This window comes from Vanellus vanellus (genome assembly GCF_965231255.1).
Source record: "Vanellus vanellus genome assembly, chromosome: 1".
Lineage (NCBI taxonomy): Eukaryota > Metazoa > Chordata > Aves > Charadriiformes > Charadriidae > Vanellus > Vanellus vanellus.
In genome coordinates, this window is record NC_138905.1 from 22,683,813 (window position 1) to 22,708,756 (window position 24,944).

Below are 24,944 nucleotides of genomic sequence, written 5' to 3' on the forward strand. Positions count from 1 at the left end.
TTTAAAGCCTGCACCCAATATTTAAACTTTAATAACATGCAGGACCATCATATTATTCACAGTGACTAGTAAAGGGAAATTTCAAGGCAAAGATAAAAATCTCTGCCTTACTCATGCTGCATTGCAGATGACAACTGCAAATCTTTGAGACAAATGTCAGCAATATGGGTTTAAGCGTATCTCTGGTTTTCATCTAAGTACTGCTAAATATAAAATCCATAAACAACTAGAGAAGGAAGAACTGTGACCTGGAGCTTTTCTCCGAATGCCATAGCTGCTGGCTATGATGTCCTCCTTTGACGCTGTGTGGTCCAGCTTTTGCCCGTAGAGTAGTAATGTATGATTTGTCCCCGGCCAGTTTCCAGAGATGGACAGCAAGGTCTGGCCACCTCTGTGAAGACACAGGCCTGAACCCCGTTAGGCTGAGGCAAGCTAAAAGCCGCCCTCTGCATTTCGGGCAAGCTCTCTACCCCTCAGCCTGTTTTATCAGGCGTGACTAACCCCGTGTGAGCTTTGAGAAGCAAGCGGCTGTAAGGGTGTCTAATGGGAGCACCTAAACCCTGGTGTGCCCGGAGGTTCAAGACCTCCAGGGCACAGCCCGCTTGGGTGAGGGTCTCCCTTTCCCTCACGGCTTTCTCACAAGCCACCGGGCTGCAGGCGGCGCCGCCTGCCCTGGGCTCCCCTGAGCGCGCTGCGGGGCGGCCTGCGGGAAGGAGAGGGGAGGGGAGGGGAGCGCAGGCTTCCTCCTGCCGGGGTCACCCGTCCCCCTGCTGCCGCCGGGTCCCCTCCGGGCCCTCCCCACCTCCGCGCCCCTCAGCGCTCGCCCGGCCCCGCGCCCCGGGAGCCGCGCCGGCGCATGCGCGCTGCCGCCGCGCGGTGGCTCCCGCAGGGACGCGGCCGCTGCCGCCGCCCGGGGCCACCGCTGCCGCCGCCGCCGCAACCGCAACGTGTTGCGCGCTGCAGCCTCCCATGTGCCGTGCCCGGATCGGCTGCCCGCGGCCGCGCCGCTTCCGGCCGCGGCTGCTCCCAGCACAGCAGTCTCCCAGCTCTTCGCTTTGAAACCTTAAAGGACCTCTGCGTTCTCGCAGTTCATTCCGGTGCTGCTCTCGCCTCCTCCTCCTCGTTCTCCTCCTCCTACCCGTGGCTGCTGCCAGCCCCTTCTTGAACTGCTCTGCACGTTACCGCTGCTTGGTGCAGGCGGGCACTTCCATGCGAGCGCCAGCCACCCGCCGCAATAACGAGCATCAACACATCGTTCGCCTCCCGCCCCGAATCCGGAGCGATTTTATTCCTTGTGGAGGCGCGGGGGGGACACCTTTTTTTGCCGGCAGGAAGGTCCAGTGTAAGTTTATTTGCGGCTTCCGCTGTTATTTACAAGTCATCGGTTTTGCTCACCATCCCCTGGGGACCGAGGGAACCGAAGTTGCCAGGTAAATGCCCTCTTCCCTTGTCTGCAGCACTTTAAGAGAGGCAGCTCCCAATCTGTCTAGTGGCATGGCTGCTTCGCCGCTATTGTACAGCACGAACCGCAGAGCGCAGGCAGCCTTTTAATTGCATTTAGCTGTCAGCCGGGCAGCCCTCCTCGCTGCCCGCCTCTCGCCACATTGCTCTGCGCGGTTCTGGGCAGCGGGAGGCTGCTGTGTACCGCACCGCTGCCGTTCCGCTGGGCTGCATCGTTATCCCGAACCCCCTTTGCACCGCTCTCCCCAGGGCTGTGGGGGGTGGGGGTATGCCCCCTGCCGGGTGGTCGGCGGGGGAGCTCGGCGCAGGGCCCCGGCGGGGGGCTTTGGGGGGGGGCGCGGGCAGCGTCCCGCCGGCCCCAAACATGGTGCCGCTGCGGCAGCGGAGCTGTGCCGCGGCCCCGCCGTTACCACTGTCGGTGTTGTCCCCCCGCAGGCCGGGCGGGCGCCGCCCCGCAGCCAGCCCGCCGCAGCGCGCCGCCCGTCCCCGGGGAGGCCCGGCGGCGTTGAGGCCGCCCGCCGCCGCCGCTTATGCAACACATCATCGATAACCACCCCGACATGGCCACCGCGCTGCTGGCGGGCGAGAAGCTGAAGGAGCTCATCCTGCCGGGGCAGCAGGATGACAAGGCGGGCGCGCTGGCGGCTCTGCTCCTCCAGCTGAAGCTAGAGCTGCCCTTCGACCGCGTGGTCACCATCGGCACCGTCCTCATCCCCATCCTGCTCGTCACCCTCGTCTTCACCAAGAACTTCGCCGGTAAGGGCGGCGGGGAGGGCGGGCGGGGCGGGACGGGCGCTGTGGTGGTGCAGCCGCCATCTCCCGCCTTCGCGCCTTGGCGAGCGGCAGCCGAGGCCTCGCGGCGGCGGCCCCTCCCTAACGGCTGCCATCGCTGAGGGGGCGGCTGCTGCCTCTCGCCTCGGCCGGGGCGGGGGAGGGAAAGCGCCTCTCCCCGCCGGTGGGGGGGGCACCCCGGCTGCCCCCTACCGCCCTGGCTCAGCGAGCGGCCCCGGGTGGCAGGGCCTGTGGGGAGCAGGGGCACAGGGTGGGTGTCTGCTGCCCTGCGGCAGCTGAGAGCTAGTGTGGGTGAAGCAGGAAGCGGCTTTGTGGTCCTTGAGGTGGATCCTGGGCAGGTCCTGAGCTGGACCCTGGCTGACTTCAAGCGTTTGTCCTGATGTTGGTTCAGGTGTCGACAACATGAGTGTTTAACTGTCCTGCTAGGGAGAGGCAGGTGCTTTCACGGAGACTGGTAGACTATGTGCAGACACGTGCAGACCCTGCTTTGCCATATTGTGATAGTGGAAATCATGGCTGTCTCTTGCTGTTCAGGGCCTACATCTTGCATACTGCCGGTAACAATTCAGAAAGATGGATTTGGTTGCCCATCACTGCCAGTGCGGGGTCCTTCCAGTCTAGGAAGGTCAAATTTTGATGAGCGTTGAAAATTACTGATCCAGTAAACTGTTTTGACACCTTTCAGGCCGTCAGCACACATGTAAACATTGTGTTATTTTCTGAAGTATAGGCTTGATGAGTGTAGCTGCCAGTGCATGACTGCTTTTAAGGTCCCCTCAAGCTCCATGCTGAAGATCCATGTAAAACTATTAGCGCTTTAATATACAGGACTGACCTGGCAGTCTGTAGCTCATGAGGTTGGTGAGAATTGACTGTATTCAGTCAGGCTAAACACACCAGAATCAGACTCTTGCTTTGCACACTGCTTTGGGATTGACTTCCAAAACTTATGTATCCTTAATAACTTGTTTTCATTATGAGAGAAAGTTAAATTACCTAGAAGAATGGAGTCTTGAGATTTTTCTTAATTATAGTTAAAACTTTTTCAATCTACCTCAGTTTTTAAACAGACAGTTATATAGCTCGTGATCTTCACCCACAGCTAATGGTAAGAGCCTCATTTTTTGGATGGTCATCTGGAGGTATGTCAAAGAGACCGTATTTTCAGGGCATGCCAAGCTTGCTAAACATCTGAAAACCATCTCTTCATAGCGACTGAGAAGCAGGATTCAAGGTCACCTTTGGCGATCCTCTGTAGAATGCAAAAGTTTGGGGAACCTTTCCTCTATTTGGTTTTAGAGAAGTAAACTAATAAAAAGGCAATCCTACAGAAGCTCACAAGACTGCATACCTATATATGTGCCCTCATACTGTTTGAGATGTGCAGGTTTGAACCTCAGTAGGCCTAAAGATAACCTTGGGTGCAGGAAAGGTCATGCCCCTTCACGTGTGTTCTTTACATTGTGCAAGTTTCCCAGCAGAAGTCCTTTGATGACTCACTGCTTGTGCAGACAGCAGTAACTTGTTCTATATGAACAAATCCTCCGACACTGCGGATTGCGGAGGAAGCCTCAAGTGTAAGAGACTCACATTAATACAGTGGTTGTCCCTCTACAAGTCTGAACTGTGGTCCACGAAAATATGTGGAAGAGAGGGTCTGCTGAATTTCTGCATTTGAGTTTATTTTATGCTGTGGAAGACTATTCTCCAGGCTGATGATTGTGTTCCAAATTTGTTTTTCAGCAGTAACAAAAGCAGTATCATTTGTGTCTGCTTACAGACCATGTATGCTCATTTGACCCAGTAAGATACAGGGCAGTAACCTATTGTGTCCTGCCAGGACAAAGCTTACAAGGCAACACAGAAAACTTACATCTTTGGAAAAATGTGGGACAACACTCTTCTGTCATATGATGTCATGTGTTTGTTCAGATGGTCTGCAGTTAGAAAAATAATATGAGGAAAAGGAAAAAAATTAAAGATACAAGGGAATGTAACAGAAACATTGTAAGGGTCTGCTGAAATTAAATAGATTCCTTTTTGGAGTGGAGTTGTAGAGCTCCACAGAGTTCAGAAGCAAAACTCTTTGTGACCTGAATCGGGTGTTATTCTGTTACCAAAACAGTATGTACTAAGTCAAGCTTGTCCAGAGACACTGATGGTGATAATAACAATAGTCCAGCTGGATACATGCTTATTACTGATTCTGCAGTTTGTGTTATGTTTCACCAATGCGCTGCCATTGATCTTTAAAAATTCCATCTTTGCTTGCTTACTTTGGGTGCTACTTCCTGTGTGCAATTTAAGTAACACATACAAAAAGTGCAAACTTTGCTGACTTACTTTGAGTAAGGTTCCTGCTGCCCCGTTGGTTGTCAATATCATAGTAGGTTCCCAAACTTTGCTTTGGGCCCTTGTGTGCATCAGTTACTGCTTCAGAATAGGAAATAAAAACTGACACTTCATTATTCCTACTTCTGTTAATGGTATCCAGTGCAAGCCATGGAAAGCTACCATCGTGACACTAAACTGACAACAGCCCTCCTTTCTGTGATCTATCCCCATCTTATTTAATCAGTGTTTTTAAAGCTCTTGAAACAGTGGTGTGTGCGCTTGAGACATAGAAGTGTAGCGATCAAAAGCAGTGATTTCTCACAAAACTTTTTGCTGTGGATTGGAAGGGTCTGTACGATTAGTGCATAGAGGAAATAAAAGTCTATGTACTTTTTTGATCTACCTTTGAGTTTATGTGTGTGGGATCAAGCATAGTCAAGAGCAACTGTACAATCCAGTGCAACAAGTGTAGTGATAGCTGTTTGGCTGAGCAGTGCGAGCGTCCTGCCCTGGGGGTGTGCGGAAGGCACCCCCTTGTCCCAGGAAGCCTGGATGTCCCAGGCAGTGCTAAGCCTTCTTGGGCCAGAGGCTGCGGTGAAGCATCTACAAAAGCAGAGTTCAGCCTCACAACACAGGACAAAGAGAGAGTGTGTTGGTTATTTAAAAGATTATAATTAACAACCTTAAAAATCATTATGTCTGTAGTATAGTATATTGTATGCTGTAGTTTGCCTGTGGGTAAAGATAAGGTTATTTAGTTAATTATGTTGTTTTAGTGCCATGGGCATAGTCATTGTTAATGCATTTGCTGTTCATGTAAGTGATTTGTTTGTCCTCATATTGGAGTGTTCTGATCCTTACATCACTTTTGAGAAATTAAATCACAACTTTCTGGTTTAGTAGCATAAAAGGCAAGACCTAATTGTTTACCAAATACTACGCAGATATTTTAAATAAATCAAAATCCAGCTGAATTTAATGTGTTACAGATGACTTTAAATTAGGTATTGGGCTTTTCTTCTGTACATGTATCATAGAATCATAGAATGATTTGGGTTGGAAGGGACCTTAAAGATCATCTAGTTCCAACCCCCCCACCATGGGCAGAGACACCTCCCACTAGACCAGGTTGCTCAAAGCCCCATCCAGCCTGGCCTTGAACACTTCCAGGAATGGGGCATCCACTACTCTGGGCAGTAAGTTAGTAAGTTAGTAAGACTATTGATTTCAGTGGGGACAGGACTTGAGTCTGATGGCTGAAGTAAGATACAGTTCTTGCACTGGCCCCTCTGCAAAGAAATGCATACATAAGAGAAAAGAAAGTCACTCAGCTAACCTCTTACATTATAATTTCTGAGTCTCCCAATTCACCTTTAATGCTTTTCAAGCAAACCAGTGGGATTCCAGAAAGAACACCCCAGAAAGTTAATTAAAATAAATCCAAGTGCAGTATTTGTACTGGGCATGAGATCATCCTAAAGTCATTTAGGAGCAATAGTCAGCTACCCCATACAAAGAAAGCCCACACGAGCACGCACAAGAGAGGAATGAATATTATTTCCCTTTCTAAAAACACACACATGGACAGACTTCATATAAAACCAGGATGTCCTGTATTTAGGGGCCAGTGTATGTTGACCTTGAAAAGAATAAGGAGAGTTTGGGAGTTTTGTTTCTCTGACCCAGTAGATAGATCTGTATTTAAGTGGAATTGGTTTTCTGGAGTCACAGGGATCTCAGCCCTGGTGAAGGTGCCTAGAGAAGGCAGCATAGTCTAAAGGAAACCTGTCCCATAGCAATGTTCTTGTTGAGAATAACAATGCGCACAGTTGGTAGTCCCAAGGGAACTTACTTCAGTTTGCTCCGCTTTCATTTGGAAACTGCTGTGTTAAAGATAGCAATTAAATTTTTTATTTAAATATGAATGTGTTTGAATTTCTGTCAGAACAGTGACATGACCCCCCTTACGTCCTATATATCCTTAGGCATCTGCTGGAGCACTCATGCAAATGTCTATGCAGTGCTTTGCAAAGGCCTCTGCTTGTATTTGACTCGCTAGAGGTTTGATTTCTCATACCTGAAGATCCAGAAGCCTGACTTGTCATTCCGTAGCAGCTTGAACAGTTGGTTATTCCTGTGCAAACTAGAAGTAAAATACAACCAATATAAATGGAGTGTTTGGTAGTAGTGTGCTGTCCCAGTGCAGGAATAGGTGACTGTACCAGATACTGGCTGGTGGAGAAACAAATTGTAAGCCTGTAAGTATAGGTTGTCACTTTTGTCCTTCCATTTTTTCTGTATTGGAGCCTGCTGGATTGTTCCTTTTCCCACAATAAAGGGTTTGGGGTTATTTTTATTTATTTATTTATTTATTTTTAAAGCGAGTGTTTAAAGTGTTTTCATGTTGAAGCAGACTAACCTTAGATTAATATTTAGTGAAAAAATGGTAAGCCACCAAACTTTAATTAAGTGTTAGTAGGTAAGGCTCTAAAATATGTCGTTGTAGTCCAGCTACAGCCTGTGTCAATGTTCAGCAGGTGTTTTTAGTGATGATATTTCAGTATCTCCTATCAAGGCATGGTCAGCCTGGGGAGGTACAGATCTAGATAAAAAGGGATTGGTCCCTTAATGCACTGCCTTTCCATTTTCACTTCCTTTCTAAAATACGCAGAGTATTAGTAGACTGCAACAGTCATTATCAGTTTGAAGTGGGTCTGTTTGGTGTTCCATGTGATTTTCATCCTTTCCTCTACCCTCCCTGTTTTTACCATGGAACCTGTACACACAGACCATAGCCATGAGTCAGATGCTGTTGGGTACTTAACACTGGTCTTCACCAGCAAGTGCCATATTCTGTCCTCCATGAATAGCAACGACGCTACTGGCAGCAAGTGGCAGGCTTTTCTAGCGAAACATCTCATGGCATTTGCTGAATTTCCAAGACACTGTTCTACAGTCCAGTAAAAGAAAAGATACTCGGCTATCACGATGTGCTGCATGGTTTGTTTGTATTGTTTAATGTTTTTACTAAAGTGATTTAAATATTCTGGTTCGGTGTTGTGCTGTGTTCAGAAGCAACACTATCAGAAATGTCTTTGGGAGGTTCTCTGCGAAAGGGACCAGAGATTGGTGGGCCCCAAAGGAGAACATTGCTGTTTATGTTATGTGTTACCTTCACAACATTGAAATATTTTGGTTTCCAAACTTTCAAAAGATTTAGGACTGATGTGGTCAATTACAGGGATTGCTAAGTCTCATCCCTCTTGTATAGTGCCTCATGCTTTCTATTCACAGTGAATTATTCTTTCTGTATTGCAGTCATGTTTGCTTTTCCCTCAGAAGCTGTTAAATACCAATACTTTATTAAAATAAAGCAAAACTATCATCCAGCTGATTTTTATACTTCAGTCAAAAGCCAAGCTTTGGCATTGATTTTCTTGCTAGATTTATAAAACAGTGCCTACAAAATACCAAAAAGTTGCTCATAAATACTGTATTTCTATGTCTCTTAGCAGTTACGTAGCTCAGCCCTCTACCACCCTTCTGCTAGAAAATTCTCATGAGGAAGTAATGGAAGGAGACAGTAAGTTAAATGACTGAAGGGTCAGTTCAAGTTTTTATGTTTTCTTTTCTGATTTGTAATCATTTTGCATAAGCAATGCTTACTTCACTGTGTAGTACAGTATATGTGTGAGTTCAATGTCTTTTTATGTATTTCACCCTACAGTATGTTTGAAACAGTATATGTTGACGATTTCTCTATTATAAGATGGAGTTTTATTTTGTATTTCTGGTCAACTTTTTAGTTTGTATTTTTGTTTCAGGTTGTGGCCAACATATTTACACATGCTCACGTGATTTATCTGTTAGATAGCTTTTGAGCTTCTTCTCCATTTTTTAACTGCACTTAAAGCCACGTAGAGTAAGAAAGGGAAGATGACATTTTTCCAAGTGATTATTGTTAGTGCTAAGAGCATAGGGCCAGATTGTTTTATGTACATGACAACACCAGTGCAGAAATTGATTCTGAGGTGGTATTAGCTATGATAAGAGAATTTAAGGAGTGTCTCAGTACCACTTGAGTTTAAGTGCTTTCCATACATGTATTTTTAAGAAGAACTGAAATAGTACAAGCAACCACAGGCTCGCTGCAGTTTTAGCCACTGGCTGTTTGCACTGCTGATGGAATTTTTCCCAAAGGGTAAGAGCAGTTCACACACACACGAGGTGTACACAAGATGTGCAAGCTGGCTTTCTGTGCATTTTGGTCATTAAAAGATATGAAGTTACACAGTTGAATGTTAAATGGAAAGGTAATCTTGAGGAAATGCATGAGCATCATGTGTAATCATTCCACTGCAGTTCGTAGCAGCTACAGCTATTTTTCTTTCATGAATGCTATTTCTCAAGTTCATTGACACACATACATCACATTTTTTTCATATGAAATTTCATAACCCTGTTTGCACTATTAAACCCTTCACCTTCCCAAGTGTCACATATTTGAAGAGGTCCAAAATGTTCCTGAGATTTAGCTTAGTACGTGCTTACAGATAACTTCAACAATTTGAACAGATGGCAAAAAATATTTTTGATTAAGAGCTACTTAATTCATGCATCTTAGTCAAGAGGAAACATTGTGAATAAATAAGTGTAAGGTCAAGACTGTTTTTAATAGGAGCTCTGAGGTATTTTGAAGCTTTTTTCTCCCTAAACTGAATAGAATTTTTGCATCAGTGATCTAGAAGAAATCTAAGCTTGTACTGTTTCTTAGAACTGTAAAACTCTTCAAGAAACCACATCATCACTGAGTTCCTTAGCTTTTGTCAGCATTAAAAATGATTGCAGTGGGCAACTTCAGTAGGTATACACATTTAATTACAATAGCTGAATAATTTCACAGTAGACTGGCATGATTCTTGTAGAGTTTTCCTTTGTTTCCCATGATAATAGGATTTATTCTAAGAAAAACACTGAAATCAGTGCAGATATTTCCATCATCAGGGATTTTGTTGCAGGGCTGTATTATACTCCTGCATTTGAATGGGGAAAAACCAGCAGATCATTATAATAGAAGGGTTTGGGGATTTGTTTGCTATTCTTTACTGGCACCATGCCTGTTGTGCAGATTCTAAGTTACCAGAGCAGTGATGCAGGCAGGTGCTGAGATGCGTGGTGTGGGGTTTTTTGCAACTTAGAGCTCAGTGACTATTTCTGTAGCATTTTAGTTATATGCTGAAATAATTTTGAGGTTGAGGTGCCTTGTCTTCTGTGGGATCCATGACTTGTTCAGGAGAGCAGGAGACCTCCACACTGGAAATGGCGGATCCCCTGGGACCTTTGGGAGGCTGATTCTCCTGGCTCTATTGTGATAGGTCAGAACAGTTCTGATACTTTACAATACCCAATTTCTCTGCACATGGAGGAACCAGTTTTCCAAAAAAGCAGTAGACTGGCCATCCCTGCCTCCTAAATACTATGTTATTAAAATAACTTAATTACCTAATGAGCTAACTATTGGCATTTTTCTTCTTATTGAATGTGAAGTTTTCCGGGTGCTGTGTTTATGCCAAGAGGTACTTAATACAAGCCATCTTTTTCATTTCTAGTTGTTAGATAATGATAACGCAGTAGAAGAAACCTGCTGTTTCTTGTTGCTTCCTGTGTTTGTATTTTATGCTTGACTCTTGACTTAAGGGAACCAGCCCTGTCTATGTATCATCAGTTTCACTGGATTTTCATAACTCATTTCACTTTGGCATTTACATTTTCTTGCAGTTTCCTTTAGATGTTACTCTAGTCCACATTATCACAGTGTCTGGGTACTTGTGTAATTGCTTTGGGGTTCCATCTTTAGAGGGGAATTTTTGAATTGCCAGAAAACATTAAAACACTTCTTTTCACACACTAATTCTTCTCCTATGCAGAAGATCTGGACATTACCAAAATTCCACTCACCTCCTCATATAAGCGCTAAATTTAGAAGTAAATATTATTCAGATCTCTTTTGTAGGACTGTCTGCATGGTTGAATTTCATTAATTATATTTTGATGAATACATTCGTTTAAATTTGGATCTAACCTTCCCTCAAACCTTAACATAATACAAAGCAACATTATAATACAGAAACATACCTCTATGTACAAATAGAAGCATTCTAATTTCCTTCCAGGTGTTTTCTGTGTTCTCACAGAGCTTTCTTGAGTGCAGGAAGAAATACTTCTAGTGATGTTCAACAGTACAGTCACTATAAATAAGCTCTCTTTCCAATGGCGTTACTACCATACTGCATGGCCATCACATGGTGGATGGTAGCTCATTATTGAGAAAACGTTCCACTATAGGAGCAGCCTAAGGGATTTCATTTAGGTGTTTCTGCACCTTCTGCATAACAGTTGCCATTTATGGAATAACCTCTCCAACAGACTTCAACATACCAACCAAGTAGGAGTAGGTATCTTTCTCTGCTGAATAACCTGGGCAGGCGTTACAAGTCTTTAAGCCTCAGATTGCTGGTAAGTGAACTTCAGCATACCAGCTAACTTTAGAAGAGCCAATGTTTACTATATACAGGGAATATAGTTCTGTACGCTTATATATACACTGGGAAAGTGCATTACTAATTTATTGATTCTGCGGTTCAAACTGCAGTCCTGCAAGGAAAAAAGACCCATATTGTAAATACGGTGAAACCTGCTGCTGCCTTTACATTGCAGTTACCCCTGTGGGTAACCCATTACCTTAACCCGTTACCTATCAGTCTTTGAAACTGCTTATTTACATCTCACCCATCACAACTAATCCTTGTAGAATATAGGCCAGTAAAACTTACTAGCAGCAGTGGTTTCCTGTCTCATTTCTTTAGGGACTTTCTTTTCAAGATTTTTTTCTTAAACAGGACAAGTGGTTTCAGAGAGTGGCAAAAAAGGCTATACCTTACCTTGTTGATCATGGAGAAATTTGTACCTTAGGAAGACTTCATGGGCATGGAACCTATATTCAGATTTGGAAAGAATATTCCCTAAGAAAGGTAAAGGTATTGTCTTTTTGTTTTGATAAAAGTAATAATTCTTAATAATTAGCTTGCTAAGTTAAGGAGTAGTTTGATGAATGTTTTCTTTTCTTATGAGTAAACTCGGTGAGTTAAATAGGATGGTATGACTACCGTTGATACACAAAAGTAATTTCAGGAATCCATCCTCATGCTGTACTAATTTCTAACCTTTAAATACCCTTTATATAAGTAGTTGAAATAAACCAGTTAAATTAAGGGAATTTTTCTTTTGGCTGTGAATTAATTTGGGTATTAGCCAGCATTTTTTAAAATCACATTCAGAGTAGAGAGTTACATATTCCTTGTGGACTGTGTGACTGAGATGGAAAACCTGTATACTGTTTAGATAATGTTATACTTCCTTAGACTACATTTTCAACCTAAGTAACATGAATGGTTTTTGTTCTTTTTTTTCCAGAGAGAAGAGGATCAAGGACTTTTCTTCTTTTCCATTTAAAAATTGCTGAAAAACTACTAAATAAATTATTTATGTTTCTCAAAATAAACAGTTTGCTACCTGCTTTCTTGTACAATCCTTTTAGTACCCAAAATGAATGAGGCATGTATGTCTGATTACTTACACTTATGTGACACAATGTAAGGAGAGCAGTATGATAAGGACTACCCTTGTCGAATACTGGCATTTATTGCTGAATTCAGAGAGTTTCTCATTTATCTTGGCTGTTAGAAACTTGTGTTCTGGCATCTGATGGGCAGGGAGATTCAGAGATTCTTCCTAAACACTAAATTTCTCCTTAGGGTCAAGTGGAGAGGACTGTAGAAGCAGTGCTTCAGAGAACTTGACTGGAATGCCAGCTTTTCTTCATAGGCAGGTTGGCACCGGCATGAGGATGATTTAGCAGCCCTCTTCAAGAGGGCAGAAAGACAATTGCTAGGAAGCACTAGGCCCAGGGTGAGTCTGTAGTATATTTAACTCAGTAAGTATACTTATCAATATACTTACCTGATCCTTAACTCAGGTCTCCAGAATGAGGGTTTAGGCACTTCTTCAGGAGCTGGGATGTCCACCCTGTTCAGCAGCACCTAGGCACCAGTTCTGCTGCCTATACCCAGTGTAGGACCATGGTGGTCAGGCTGAATGTTTACTTCTAGATCTTCAAATAATTTTTTTTCACAAGAGGCATACTTACCTTTGTCTTGGTGTAGCAAGCACAAGAATTTTCATCTTTTTGTTTTTGAATTTTCTGAAAACTGGGTTCCTTTTTTTCTTCTTTTTCTGTCTGCTGTTAGAAAATTGTGCTATTCCTTCTGCATTACTCAATTATTGCACTAGAATGCTGAAATCATGCAATTCAGTTGGAAGATTAATGAGGTGTGCTTGCTTTTTCCAGAATAAATTCTAAAAGCTGGAGGTCACAGGAGACGTACAATGTATTATATGGTTTATATTTTGCTTTGGGTGAATATACTTTATTTCACTGGGAATATGGTAGGTGTGAAACATCATTTGCCCTTTTATATAGGGGCATATACTGTTTATTACTAATATTTTCCTTCCTTACTTTTTAATGTCTCCTAAAAGCATTATGTGTTTACTGTATATATTTAAATAACTTTTGCTCATAATAACATTTTAAAAGTTTGAAATTTACACTCCTACAGCATCAGTTCTACAAAGAGAGATGCACATGCCAAATTTTATGCACTGTGAGTAATCTCATTGGCTTCAAAGGAACTGCCCAACACATGATGCCACTTAAGTCTTTTTAGGAGCAGGTCTAATTTTTTATAGTGTTGAATACCTGGAGATTGGCATTGTTATCTTTATTTTGAAGGGGCAAGTGAATGCTTGTGTTAGATGCAAATCACTCACTTTGCCAGGAAGACTTGTAAAAACTTAATTTTGCAAAGGTGATGGAGAGTGATACGTCTACAGCTTCACCGTGTTTCTTGACAGTGTTGTTTCTGTGTACCATGCATCAGTTCACTTTTTTTTGCAAGGTTTTCTTTCATGGATAGGCAAGTACACATGCACGCATGCGCACACATGCACACATAGACCCTCCTTGGTGAACTGTGTTGCTGATATCTCTTCCTTCAACTGAAATGCAATACGGGGGCGTGAATTCTAGCCATTTTTATTTCAATGGTAGCCTTCCAGCCATATTTTACCTAATGTGTTCCTAGTGCAACTGGCCATTGTATTCATTTTTGGAAACGGCCATTTCTCAAAAGTGAAAAAAAAATTATTCCTGCATGAATTAGCCATTCTTGCTGGACATGACCTAAAGAAACAAAAAGTTCACCTTGAGGACAATCAAGCATTTGAGCAGGTTGCGCAGGCAGCTTGTGTAGTCTCCATCTTTAGAGATTTCACACTGACAAAGCCCTAATCAAGCTGGTCTGAACTCAGCCTTGACCCTGCTTTGAGTGGGACCTGGGACTAAGTAACTTCTGAGGTTTCTTCCAGTGTTTCCATGATTCTGCATTGGTGTATAACTTCAGGGAATGATCTACAACAGCAGTTAGCAGATTTTTCCATTGGTAACTCCATTTCCAGATCTGAGATTTATTTTTGCAGTGGGAAGTTTTACAGCGGTTGCAACCCCCAAACCTCAGCACCCCAGCCCCTTGCTGGAGGAATTTCAGAACTTAGTGTTGTATCTCCTGGTTGAAATTAAGCAGGAGATTTATTTATCTAACATATTTTCATGCCTAGCACTTGCAGGCTGACAAACAGCGTTTCATTCAGGGCCATGTACTTTTAGTATACATCCAAAAGCACTCTTCAGTTGGCCCTGAATGAAACGCTGTTTGTCAGCCTGCAAGTGCTAGGCATGAAAATATGTTAGATAAATAAATCTCCTGCTTAATTTCAACCAGGAGATACAACACTAAGTTCTGAAAGTACATGGAGGTTGGGGAACCACTGAAAGGAGGTGGCTGACCTTGGACTGGGAACAGTAGGAGTGGGAGCCTGTGCCTGGAGGAAGCCTAGAAGCATGTCTCAGAGCCTTCACTAACAGGCAGCAGACTTGGCAGCTCCTAGCTTCCATACTTTGCCTTCGCTCCTTCTTTCCATACTGTCTGTTTAGATTCTTTCTAAAGAGGTTTTTGAGCACAGCCGCTTCCTTCATCCCTCTCACTACCTTGGCAATATTCTCACAACTATGCACTCTCTTTCATTCCCTTAAAGTATGCCTTTTGTACCACAGTACTTCCTGCAAGTCATTTTTCTCCATTTAAGTAGTACTTAAACTGATGGAACATGCGATAAAACATAGCTACCAAGGGATTTTAATTTTTCAAGTGGCATAACACAATCAACTGACTAAGTAATTCTGTGTTGATGATTTCATCTTGTTTGCATGTCCAAAAAATTCAGTGAGATGTCTCTCACACCTTATCCAGGAGAATAGTCTTGTGGACTTCTAGAAGCTACATGTGTGCATAGTGAGCAGGTTAATATGTATTTATGTACAGCCGTTGAAGACATCTGATGTAGTGCTCCTGTGATCATCTAATAGTGTAGAAAAAGGGAAGCTAAGCCTCTTAGTATGCATCTTGATACTCAAGTCAGTATAAGATAAAGTGTAATATACTTTATAATATATTAACATCAAGGACTTTTTTTCTGATGGAGTAATTATTTCTGCAGAGCATTAGCACGGGGTTACTTAGTCTCTTAAAAATTATTCGAAAGGAAAGTTTCCTGGGAATTACAATGACTGTAGGAAAGTATTACTGAAGACAGGATTTGTTCTTAGGTATTCCTAGTGATGTTTTCTGAAACTGTGTTGAACTTAGTATTCTGGCATGTAGTTAACACATTTGTATAGGTGAACCTGAGGGCAGACCTTCAGACTTTGAACTTAATGAGATTTTACTCCGAGCATCAGAACTAAAAATCTTGCAGTAAGCCATCCCATTTAATGCAGAAGTGTTTGGTATTCCAGCCACCAATAACAACGGCAGCTTGGTTACCTTACTTTTTTTTTTTTTTTTTGCCTTTGCCTCAGATGCACATGTGTGCAAATCACAGATACACATCCACCCTGAACCACCTTTTCATTGCTGTTTGGAACTGGCAAAAGATTATTTTGGAAATTATTACCTTACTCTCAGGTTTTTTTGGTAGGAAATTCTGTCTCTTGGGCTCACAAAAATGTAGCTATCAAGGAGGGTGGAGGGATAGATTATATTTATGGGCTTAAGCTTAGACAACATTAAGAAGACGACCAATCCACTCAGCCATAATAATGTCCCCTAAGCTTTTAAAAAAAAAAATTCTTTTCAGAATCTTACTGTATTGTCTTTTCCTACACGATTGAGCAGTTGCACCAAATGCAATTAAACCTCAGAGTCTTGAGGAAAAAGCTGCATTTCATGGTGGCTGGAGTAGTTATATGAAAAAGAAACTTCCTAAACTGCTTGAGGATTTTCAGGGTGAGATAAGAGTATCAGTGGTGGAAACTTTCTATATTTATGAATATAAAATTAAAAGCAAATACTTTTTTTTATGTTGCATGATCCAATGTCAGAGCTATGATTTTAACACTGTTACAGCCTGTTTTTTTTAATGCTACTTACCTATCAAGAGAACATTGTAAAATAAAAAATACATCTGCTGTGCCTTCTTCAAACTGCATTAAGTAGGGCCTGCACAGCTCGAGTGAGCTGTGTGAGAACAACTTGTTACTCCCCCATCCTCATCAGATCTGCATGTTGAGATCCAGCTAGATGTTACTGCCATCTTTCATAACAAACAAGACTAGTTATTGACGTGATGCTTTTCTTTTTCATTTATTCCTGATTGACACAGATTGCAGTAGAGGAGAAACAGGTCCATACCCTACTATGATGGGATCAAACACCTTCATGATGTTGAATGCCACGTTAAATGCTGCCATCGCCTAAGAAGTAACATCCACAAAAGCTAACTCAAACCTAGTGGCAATCTTGCTTGGCAGCCTTTTGTCAATGAAGAGAGGCAGGCTCCCCCAGGCAACAGCTAAATTAGTTTTTTGAGTTGAGTCATTTTCTGGAAGGGTCTTCCTCTCTTCTGCATTGTCTGGACCATTTTCTAGATGAATGAGCTTCCTAAGGCTGATGCTGTGTTTTGTGAATCAGATCCTATGCTGAGAAGGTTAAGCTAAGTTGCCCTGTGGAGTAATTTTATCACTGTTAGTGGCATTCACTGACAGTCAGTATGGCTCAAGCATACTAGAAAATACCATTTGAATAAAATTGCATTGTAACCTCACTGCCCCCACTTCAGTCAGTTATAAGAAATCCCACTGACTTCAGTGAGGATAGAGCTTCATCTGAAGGGTCTTAGGATTTGCGTGGCATATAATGAAAATCATGCCAATTTAACAAATATGCAAAGAAAATACTAGGCTAGCATCAACAAATAACAAAACGTTGAATAAGAATGGGACACCATACTCAGCTATCCCAATAAATTAAACATCTCTTACGACTTACAGGCAATGTGAGTAGCTAAAAAAATGTTCAACATAGGAAAAGCAAACAAATTCCTGTAAAATTACATTTACTTTCTTTACTGATCTGGGCAGCCCTGTTTTTGAAGTAGCCTCTAATGAAGCTGTTCAGTCCAAACCGGAGTTGTGAAGCTCTCCAGTCTTTTTTCACTGAAGTTGTGGCAATGGATGGAGTGCATAGTTAGTCTTTAAGTGGTCTGTCCAACATAAATGTAAATGTTAAGACATTTTGGGTGGTTTCCTTTTTTAATTTATAAAACAGATATATATTTGACTATTGTTGTATATATACAATTTTGGTAGAAGTCACCTTAGCATTCAGGTCTCAGTGAAGAGAACTAGGGGTAGACCTGCTGGGAAGTAGTTGTGAGGAGAAAGATCTGGGGGTCCTGGTGGATAGTAAATTATCCATGACCCAGCAATGTGTCCTTTTCGCCAAAAAGGCCAATGGAATCCTGGGCTGCATAGGGAAGAGTGTGGCCAGTAGGTCGAGGGAGGTCATTCTCCCCCTCTACTCTGCACTAGTGAGGCCACAACTGGAATACTGTGTCCAGTTTTGGGCTCCCCAGTTCAAAAGGGACAGGGAACTGCTGGAGCGAGTCCAGCGTAGGGCAACTAAGATGATTGATGGATTGGAGCATCTGCCTTATGAGGAAAGGCTGAGAGAGCTGGGTCTCTTTAGCCTGGAGAAGAGAAGGCTGAGGGGTGACCTTATTATGGCGTACAAGTATCTAAAGGGTGGGTTGAAGGAGGATGGAGCCAGGCTCTTTTCAATGGTTCCCAGTAACAGGACGAGGGGTAATGGGTACAAGTTGGAACATAGGAAGTTCCATTCAAATACACGGAAAAACTTCTTTACGGTGAGGGTGACAGAGCACTGGCACAGGCTGCCCAGGGAGGTTGTGGAGTCCCCTTCTCTGGAGATTTTCAAGACCCGCCTGGATGCAGTCCTGAGTAATGTGCTCTGGGCAATCCTGCTTTGTCACGGGAGTTGGACTAGATGATCTCTAGAGGTCTCTTCCAACTCTGAAAATTCTGTGAGTCCGTGAACTGTTCACAGTTTGTTTGGTAGTAGCAACCGATACATGAATCCGAAAATAATCCTTACAGATGATTTGTATGACTACTTGTTGCTGTCTTCCCAAGTATTTGTGGTGTTAAGACCTAGGAGAAATTAACCTATGTACGTCACTAACTAGGTTTCGTATTAGCAGGTTCTACTGAGCCTAGGGACACCCAATTCAAAGTATTTTTGCTTATGAGAAACACACCACGCTTCTTTGCCTTTTTTTTCCCCATGGGAACATTTTCACATAGGAATCTACTTTGTCTCCTAGGAAATCATACGCTAACTCGTTGATAGTAGGAGTTGAAGTTTTTTTATGCATCCCTTCATGGGTAGGGGTGGGAGAGTATGTAATTACCAAAACCAAGAGAGTTAGTGAGCATTTTTCATGTAACACGTAGCTGTGAATACACAAAAATAGTCTAAATGGGAAGCTGTGTAACATGAGAGTGCTTTAAGCTCTCCTCTGAGGTTGAAGTTAGATCATTTTAAAATAGACTTCAAAAGGGATTTTCAAGAATTTGCAGGGCTTACTCACTTTACATGCTGTCTTGGGTAGCATCATTTATTCTATAAACTCTGTTTAAATTGGTTGTATTTTTAGAAAAGAATCCTCACTGAACCACTTTTAAAAAAAAAAAAAATCTGTACAGTCCTCAGCATGTAGGTCTCTGTAGGTCACAGAAGAGGTTTACACCTCAATATTTTACCAAAGAACTAGTAAATGCTTTTGATTTGCATACATGTGAAAAGTAGTTGGTCAAGGAAGGAGTCCTCTGTTAAGCCAAAAGGATTAGGGTTTTTTGCCTGCCTATTAATTTTTAGTATTTTATTTATTGCTATCAAATGATATAATATTTTATTATTTCTCTTCATGATTTGTATTAGTAAGAGAACAGTACCACCACCCTCTTCCAGTGAGCTGTTCTCAATCTGAATTGTAGACTACATTCGAAACTGAAGCAAGCTTGGCGTTCTTGATTCTCAATTCAAGAGAACATGCCTTCTTCCTATGGGTCTCATTTTAGGAAGTTTTTAAAAGGTATACCAATACCCTGTAAAATATATTCCTTTTGTTCTACCTGCCAAAACATGAAAATATGGTCTTCCTCTTTGAAGAGGGTGTTTTGATAATGGTCAGTTCTTTGGGCAATTACTGTTCTAGCTTTCACAAGCTTTTCTACCTTACTTCCATGTATTGCTAGAAAAATGTAATTGTATAAGACCATAACTTATCTACTGGGTCAAGACAAGTGCTTTTAGCCCAACATCCTGTCTCTGATGATGGCAAAAAGCAAATGCTTAGGAAGGAGTGGTCAAATAAACAAACATATGGTGTTAGTTCCTTTGATAAAGCCTTCCACCTTCCAGCAGCCTGTGGCTTAAACATGTCCCGAGAGAAAAATTGCATCACTATCTGTGTATTTATAATCTTTGCTATACTTTTTTTTCCATTACTTTGTCTGTTTGCTTTCTTGATCCACAGTATTTGTTTATTCCATAATACTGTATGAGAGCGAGTTCCACCATTTATTTTCACATTGTGTAAAAAACCAATGTTACAGTTTCAAATGTAGAATTAAATTTTCATAGTGATAAATACAGTTAACACACCAGATTCTGTTCTGGTCAGTCACACTTTAACTCAAGAGTGTTAGGTGGGAGGGATACAGTTGCCTAAATGCTGATATGTCTTTAAGTTTCAATTTTTTCTACCATATTCAATGAGTAGACTTTGTTAATAAGGATTTAAAACATTGCCTTCAGCTATATCTAACTTCTTTGTATTTAGGAGAATATTTAGCTGGGATGAACATTAAATTTCACCTGAATGAGCCTTTCAGCATTTGCGCATAACATCCTCAGCTACTGTACAGTAGATGTCAGGTCTTTTAGCTTTTCGGAGCTTAGACTACAGGTACTTAGGATATTGTTTTCAGAGAGGTAAATAAACCCAAATATGTATTTCTTGCTGACATTTCTTGCTCAGGTTCATTCCAAAACTTCCAGGTAAATAGTTTTGCCTGGGGGCTTGTGAAGACTTGTGCAGGTTGAATTGTCCAATAGACATGGAGGGCTTAACGGTCATGTAAAGATACAGTAAAATAGAATTGATATAATTTGAAATGTTTATTTTCCAGAGCTCCTTTTGTAGGTTAAATGCACAGCAGTGACTTTTCTCTCTGTTATACAGAGGAGCCAATATACTGTTACACACCACACAACTTCACCCGCGATCAAGCCTTGTATGCCAGAGGATATTGTTGGACAGAATTAAAAGATGCCTTGCCAGGAGTTGATGCCAGCCACTGGCCCTCCTTGTTTGAGCATAAGTTCCTACCTTATGCACTGCTGGCTTTTGCTGGGATAATGTACATTCCAGCTCTGGGCTGGGAATTTCTGGCCTCCACCCGACTGACTTCAGAGCTTAATTTTTTGCTTCAGGAGATCGATAACTGCTACCACCGTGCAGCTGAAGGGCGGGCACCAAAAATAGAGAAACAGATTCAGTCCAAAGGCCCGGGCATCACCGAGAGAGAAAAGAGAGAAATCATTGAGAATGCAGAGAAGGAAAAAAGCCCTGAACAGAACTTGTTTGAGAAATACCTGGAAAGAAGAGGACGAAGTAACTTTTTAGCTAAACTTTATCTTGCGAGACATTTGTTCATCATCTTTTTAAGCATCATACCGATTACGTACTTATCCACCTACTATGCTACACAGAAGCAAAATGAATTTACATGTGCATTAGGAGAGCCTCCAGACAAAACGAGCAGCTCCAAATTGCACATCAGAGTGAACTGTAAACTGCCATCTGTCCAGCTCCAGCGGATTATTGCTGGTGTAGATATCGTTCTCCTCTGCTTTATGAACTTGATAATCCTCATCAACTTAATTCACCTCTTCATATTTCGCAAGTCCAACTTCATATTTGATAAACTGAACAAAGTTGGAATAAAGACCAAGAAACAGTGGCAGAAATCCCAGTTTTGTGACATCAATATTTTGGCCATGTTTTGTAATGAAAATCGGGACCACATAAAATCATTGAACCGTCTGGATTTTATTACAAATGAAAGTGATCTGATGTATGACAATGTGGTACGCCAGCTGCTTGCAGCGTTGGCCCAGTCCAATCATGATGCCACTCCAACCATGCGTGATTCAGGGATCCAAACAATAGACCCAAGCGTTGATCCAGCAGACATTGATGCTAATGAGCAGCTCATCATTAAGAGACCAAGGAAGAAGATGAAATGGATCCCCACTACCAATCCCCTTCCTCAGCCATTCAAGGAACAGTTAGCCATTATGAAGGTTGAAAACCATAAACCTGAAAAACCGAAGCCTGTGCGGAGAAAAACTGCAACAGACAGCCTTATAGCTCCTTTGTTAGAGTCCGCTGCAAAAACCTCACAGCAATCGTCTGCTCATAAAACCGAGCCAAACGCCATCCCAAGCACAAGCAGTGAAAAAAAACACACACGACACTTTTCCTTGGATGTTCATCCATATATACTTAGTAGCAAAAAACCCAAGCCAGAGATTCAAGCCATCCCCTCGATGCCTACGTCTAAAAGCCAAGAGGGTGGATTTTTAAACCAGGAAGAGAATGTCGTAGTACATGTTACCTCCTCTCTCAAAGGTACAGTATGCTGTAATGCCCGTACCACTTCCACAGACCATAAGTGGCATAGTGATCTTCAGGAACTCAAAGCTTATCTGAACTGTTTGACCTACCTTGCTAGATGTTGGGATAGCTAACGATCTTAGAGCTTGCACGCCTCAGAAATAGGGGTTCTCTCTCTTTAACAGCTGTATGGAGGGTAAGGATTATTACAGGTAGAGCTGTACAAGACAGCCTACAGGCTGTTGGTGCAGGTAATTTTTCAAATGTAAGCAGATTTTCACAATTATGAATGTGGTCATGCCTTGCCCAGGAAATGAGGAGGGTTTGGCCTCCATGATCCCCATTCCTGCTCCACCAGCACCTGGCACGTTTCAAACCTGCCTTATTTTCAAATCATATGGAAAATGCCATGGTAGATGACCAGTACTCTGACCAGTAGTAGCCACTTAGGAGTGTGTGAGACGCTCTGCGAATGGCAGTTAAAGCTGCCTGTAGAAAAAAATCTCTTTAAGTGCCAATTCTTAGAGGTTGGCATGTGTTTGTCACCTAGGAAATCACAAATCAGATAATTTATATTGTTGTTCACTCAAAAGACATTGTAAATTGCTTGTGTGGATGGTCTGAAGTGTGGGTGCTGGTCAGACGTCCAGGAATTCTGCCATTCCCTTCCTGTGTGGCCTCAAAGGAGATGCTCTCTCTGTGCCTCAGTTCCGTGTGTGTGTCTTGGAAATCCTGTTCCTTTCTAACCTCAAAGGAGTGTTTCAAATATATCAATAATTGTTAGGTGCTAGAATGATGGGGAAAGCCATGTGAGCACTAAGAAAAGTGATAGATAGTAGATAAACAGATAGATAGATGTCGTCTTGTTTATTTTTGTAAGCTACTGACGTAAGAAAGAAGCACTATGCAGTTGAAGTTACAGAAAGATTTGTACATACTTAAAGCAATGGCTCTCATCTCATTACAAGCTAAGACCTCCCTCTGGGCTTCGACAGACTGACAGCTACCGTCACCCCACTGCCCAGCAAAGAAGTGATTTGAGGTATAAGTTTCTGTCACTTCCAAATCCTTACGCTCCTTAGAGCCCTCCAGCTCCCCAGTGTGCATGTGAGCTATTCTACAGCATTCCTTATCCAGTCACCTGCTCTGATACCAACTCCTCAAAACTACTGGGGGTTTCTGGTCTCAATTACTTTCATCTAAATTAGTGCTTGAATATTTTAAGGGCAAAAAACAATTACTGTAGTTTTGGGGCACTGTTACTCCCCATTCCCATTAAAAATTTTCAGCTTTGCTTTTGAGTTAGACCTACATTGCAGTCCATCAGGTAAGGTAGACTTAAAATATCTGGAAAGAGACATCAGTTAATGTCAAATTGCTGAGTTCTTTCTAAAGACAAGTGGCTTACAATGTGTAACCACTATTTTTTCCCATTGACAATATCAGTGCTTTTTTGTATTCCATCCTGTGGATTTCAACATTCATAACATTTGTCAAAACATTAAATCATAACATTTATAAGACACCTGCCAGACTGTAGAGGAGAATAAAAGATACTTTTCGGTTGTTTTTTGTTCATTTTACGAAACTACCATTCCTAAGGAAGCATGAGCATGCGTAAAAAAGAACGAGATTTACAAAACCCATTTGTTGTTTGTCCTGTTTCCCTGAGCTTACAACCCTGTTGTTTTGAAACAGTCCTGTTGGATTTCTCAAAGGGTCGCGGGAAAAATCATTTTTGGGTCCACTCCTGCTCCCACTGAAATCAGTGGCAATACTGCCAATGGCTTTTACTGGTTCAGGACACTCCTCTCTGATGGACCGGAAGGGTGAAAGACTACCTGTCTTTTAACTGGCTGTTTTGTTTTCTTTTAGACACCCCTCATCCTGCAAAAGAGATTCTATACTCATCTGAAACGTGCAGAACTGTGCCTGCTGCCGGGACTTTTGTCACATGTAACCACAACCATATAGCCACAACCACTGCTGCAACGAGTATGAGTTTGAACCAAGTCAAGCCAGAGCCAACACCTGCACTGAACTGCAACCCAGCCCACCCTTTGCTGCACATCAACACTCTGTATGAGGATCACGAGGAGGAAGTTTCAAACATAATAGACAATGGTATTCACTCACCAACTGACACTGGGGAAATTCTCTCCATCCCTACCCCAAAGCAGATAAGGTTGGCAACGTTTGATGAACCAATGGCAATAGTGAGCTCAGTGGAGTACTGAAGACCCCGGGCTGCACAGCTGCGCCTTCGTGGCCGGGCCGAAGACCACTGCAGTGCAGACCATGGTCCCCTCAACAATGCAAATCACTGCATGAGCATGGAGAGTTTTCACACAGACTATATAGCTTTTGGTAATAGCACCAAACGGTTTTTCAGGATCACATCATGAGCACTGTCAGTCATTTGCAAAATAGAATAAAGAAAATCTGGTGGAAATAGACCTTTAACACCAAGACAAGCAACCATTAGCTCTAGCTCTAAACTATAGCTTCCTTATTTAAAGGGGGATTAGCACAATTTATGAACGTTAAGAGTCTGATGGCATGCCACAGTAATTTTAGTGAGTGTTTAAATCCTTTGCATTCAGAATCACTGATTAAAGTTAAAACAACATGGAGGTGAGGTATACTTTTTTAATGACAGCAGTTAAATAAGAGTTTTTTTCTAAGCAGAGAGGATTTTTTTTTTCTATTCAGGATTATGAAAAAGTTATAGCAAGCAAAATTTTTGTTTGTTTCTTTAGCTCACTAACGTTGGGCTTGACGGAGACTTAGCTGAAAGGGCCTTACTACCACCAGCATTTAAGTGCAAAGAGATCGATACACTCAATCTCTCGCGTTTGTAAATGAAAATACCTGAGGTATGCCCTGCCCTTTAACAAGCTTATACGTTTGATGGAAGATGATGAAATGAAGAGTTTATTTTTTTAAATATATTTTACCATGGGAAAAATTACTTTAATAACTTTCCAAACCAGGTGTTGCTTTTAACAAAATGTGTAGAAGAGAGTCATTGTAGCTGCTTATTTTTTCATAGTGTATTTATGAACCAGGTTAGAAACTTTTCATGGGTGCTTCACTGATACGAAAAATCTTACGAAGGTCATTAAAAAATATCTTACAAA

General features: G+C 42.2%; 1 protein-coding gene across 1 annotated transcript; it reads left to right on the forward strand.

The window, feature by feature from the left end:
- Window positions 1–1,991: 1,991 nt before the first annotated feature.
- Window positions 1,992–24,041, forward strand: PANX2 (pannexin 2; the record flags this gene model as incomplete). The annotated part of the gene is made up of 3 exons (XM_082496527.1): window positions 1,992–2,217; window positions 20,368–21,819; window positions 23,680–24,041. The coding sequence occupies 3 exons, from the start codon at window positions 1,992–1,994 to the stop codon at window positions 24,039–24,041; spliced, it is 2,040 nt and encodes a 679-aa protein (XP_082352653.1).
- Window positions 24,042–24,944: the final 903 nt, after the last annotated feature.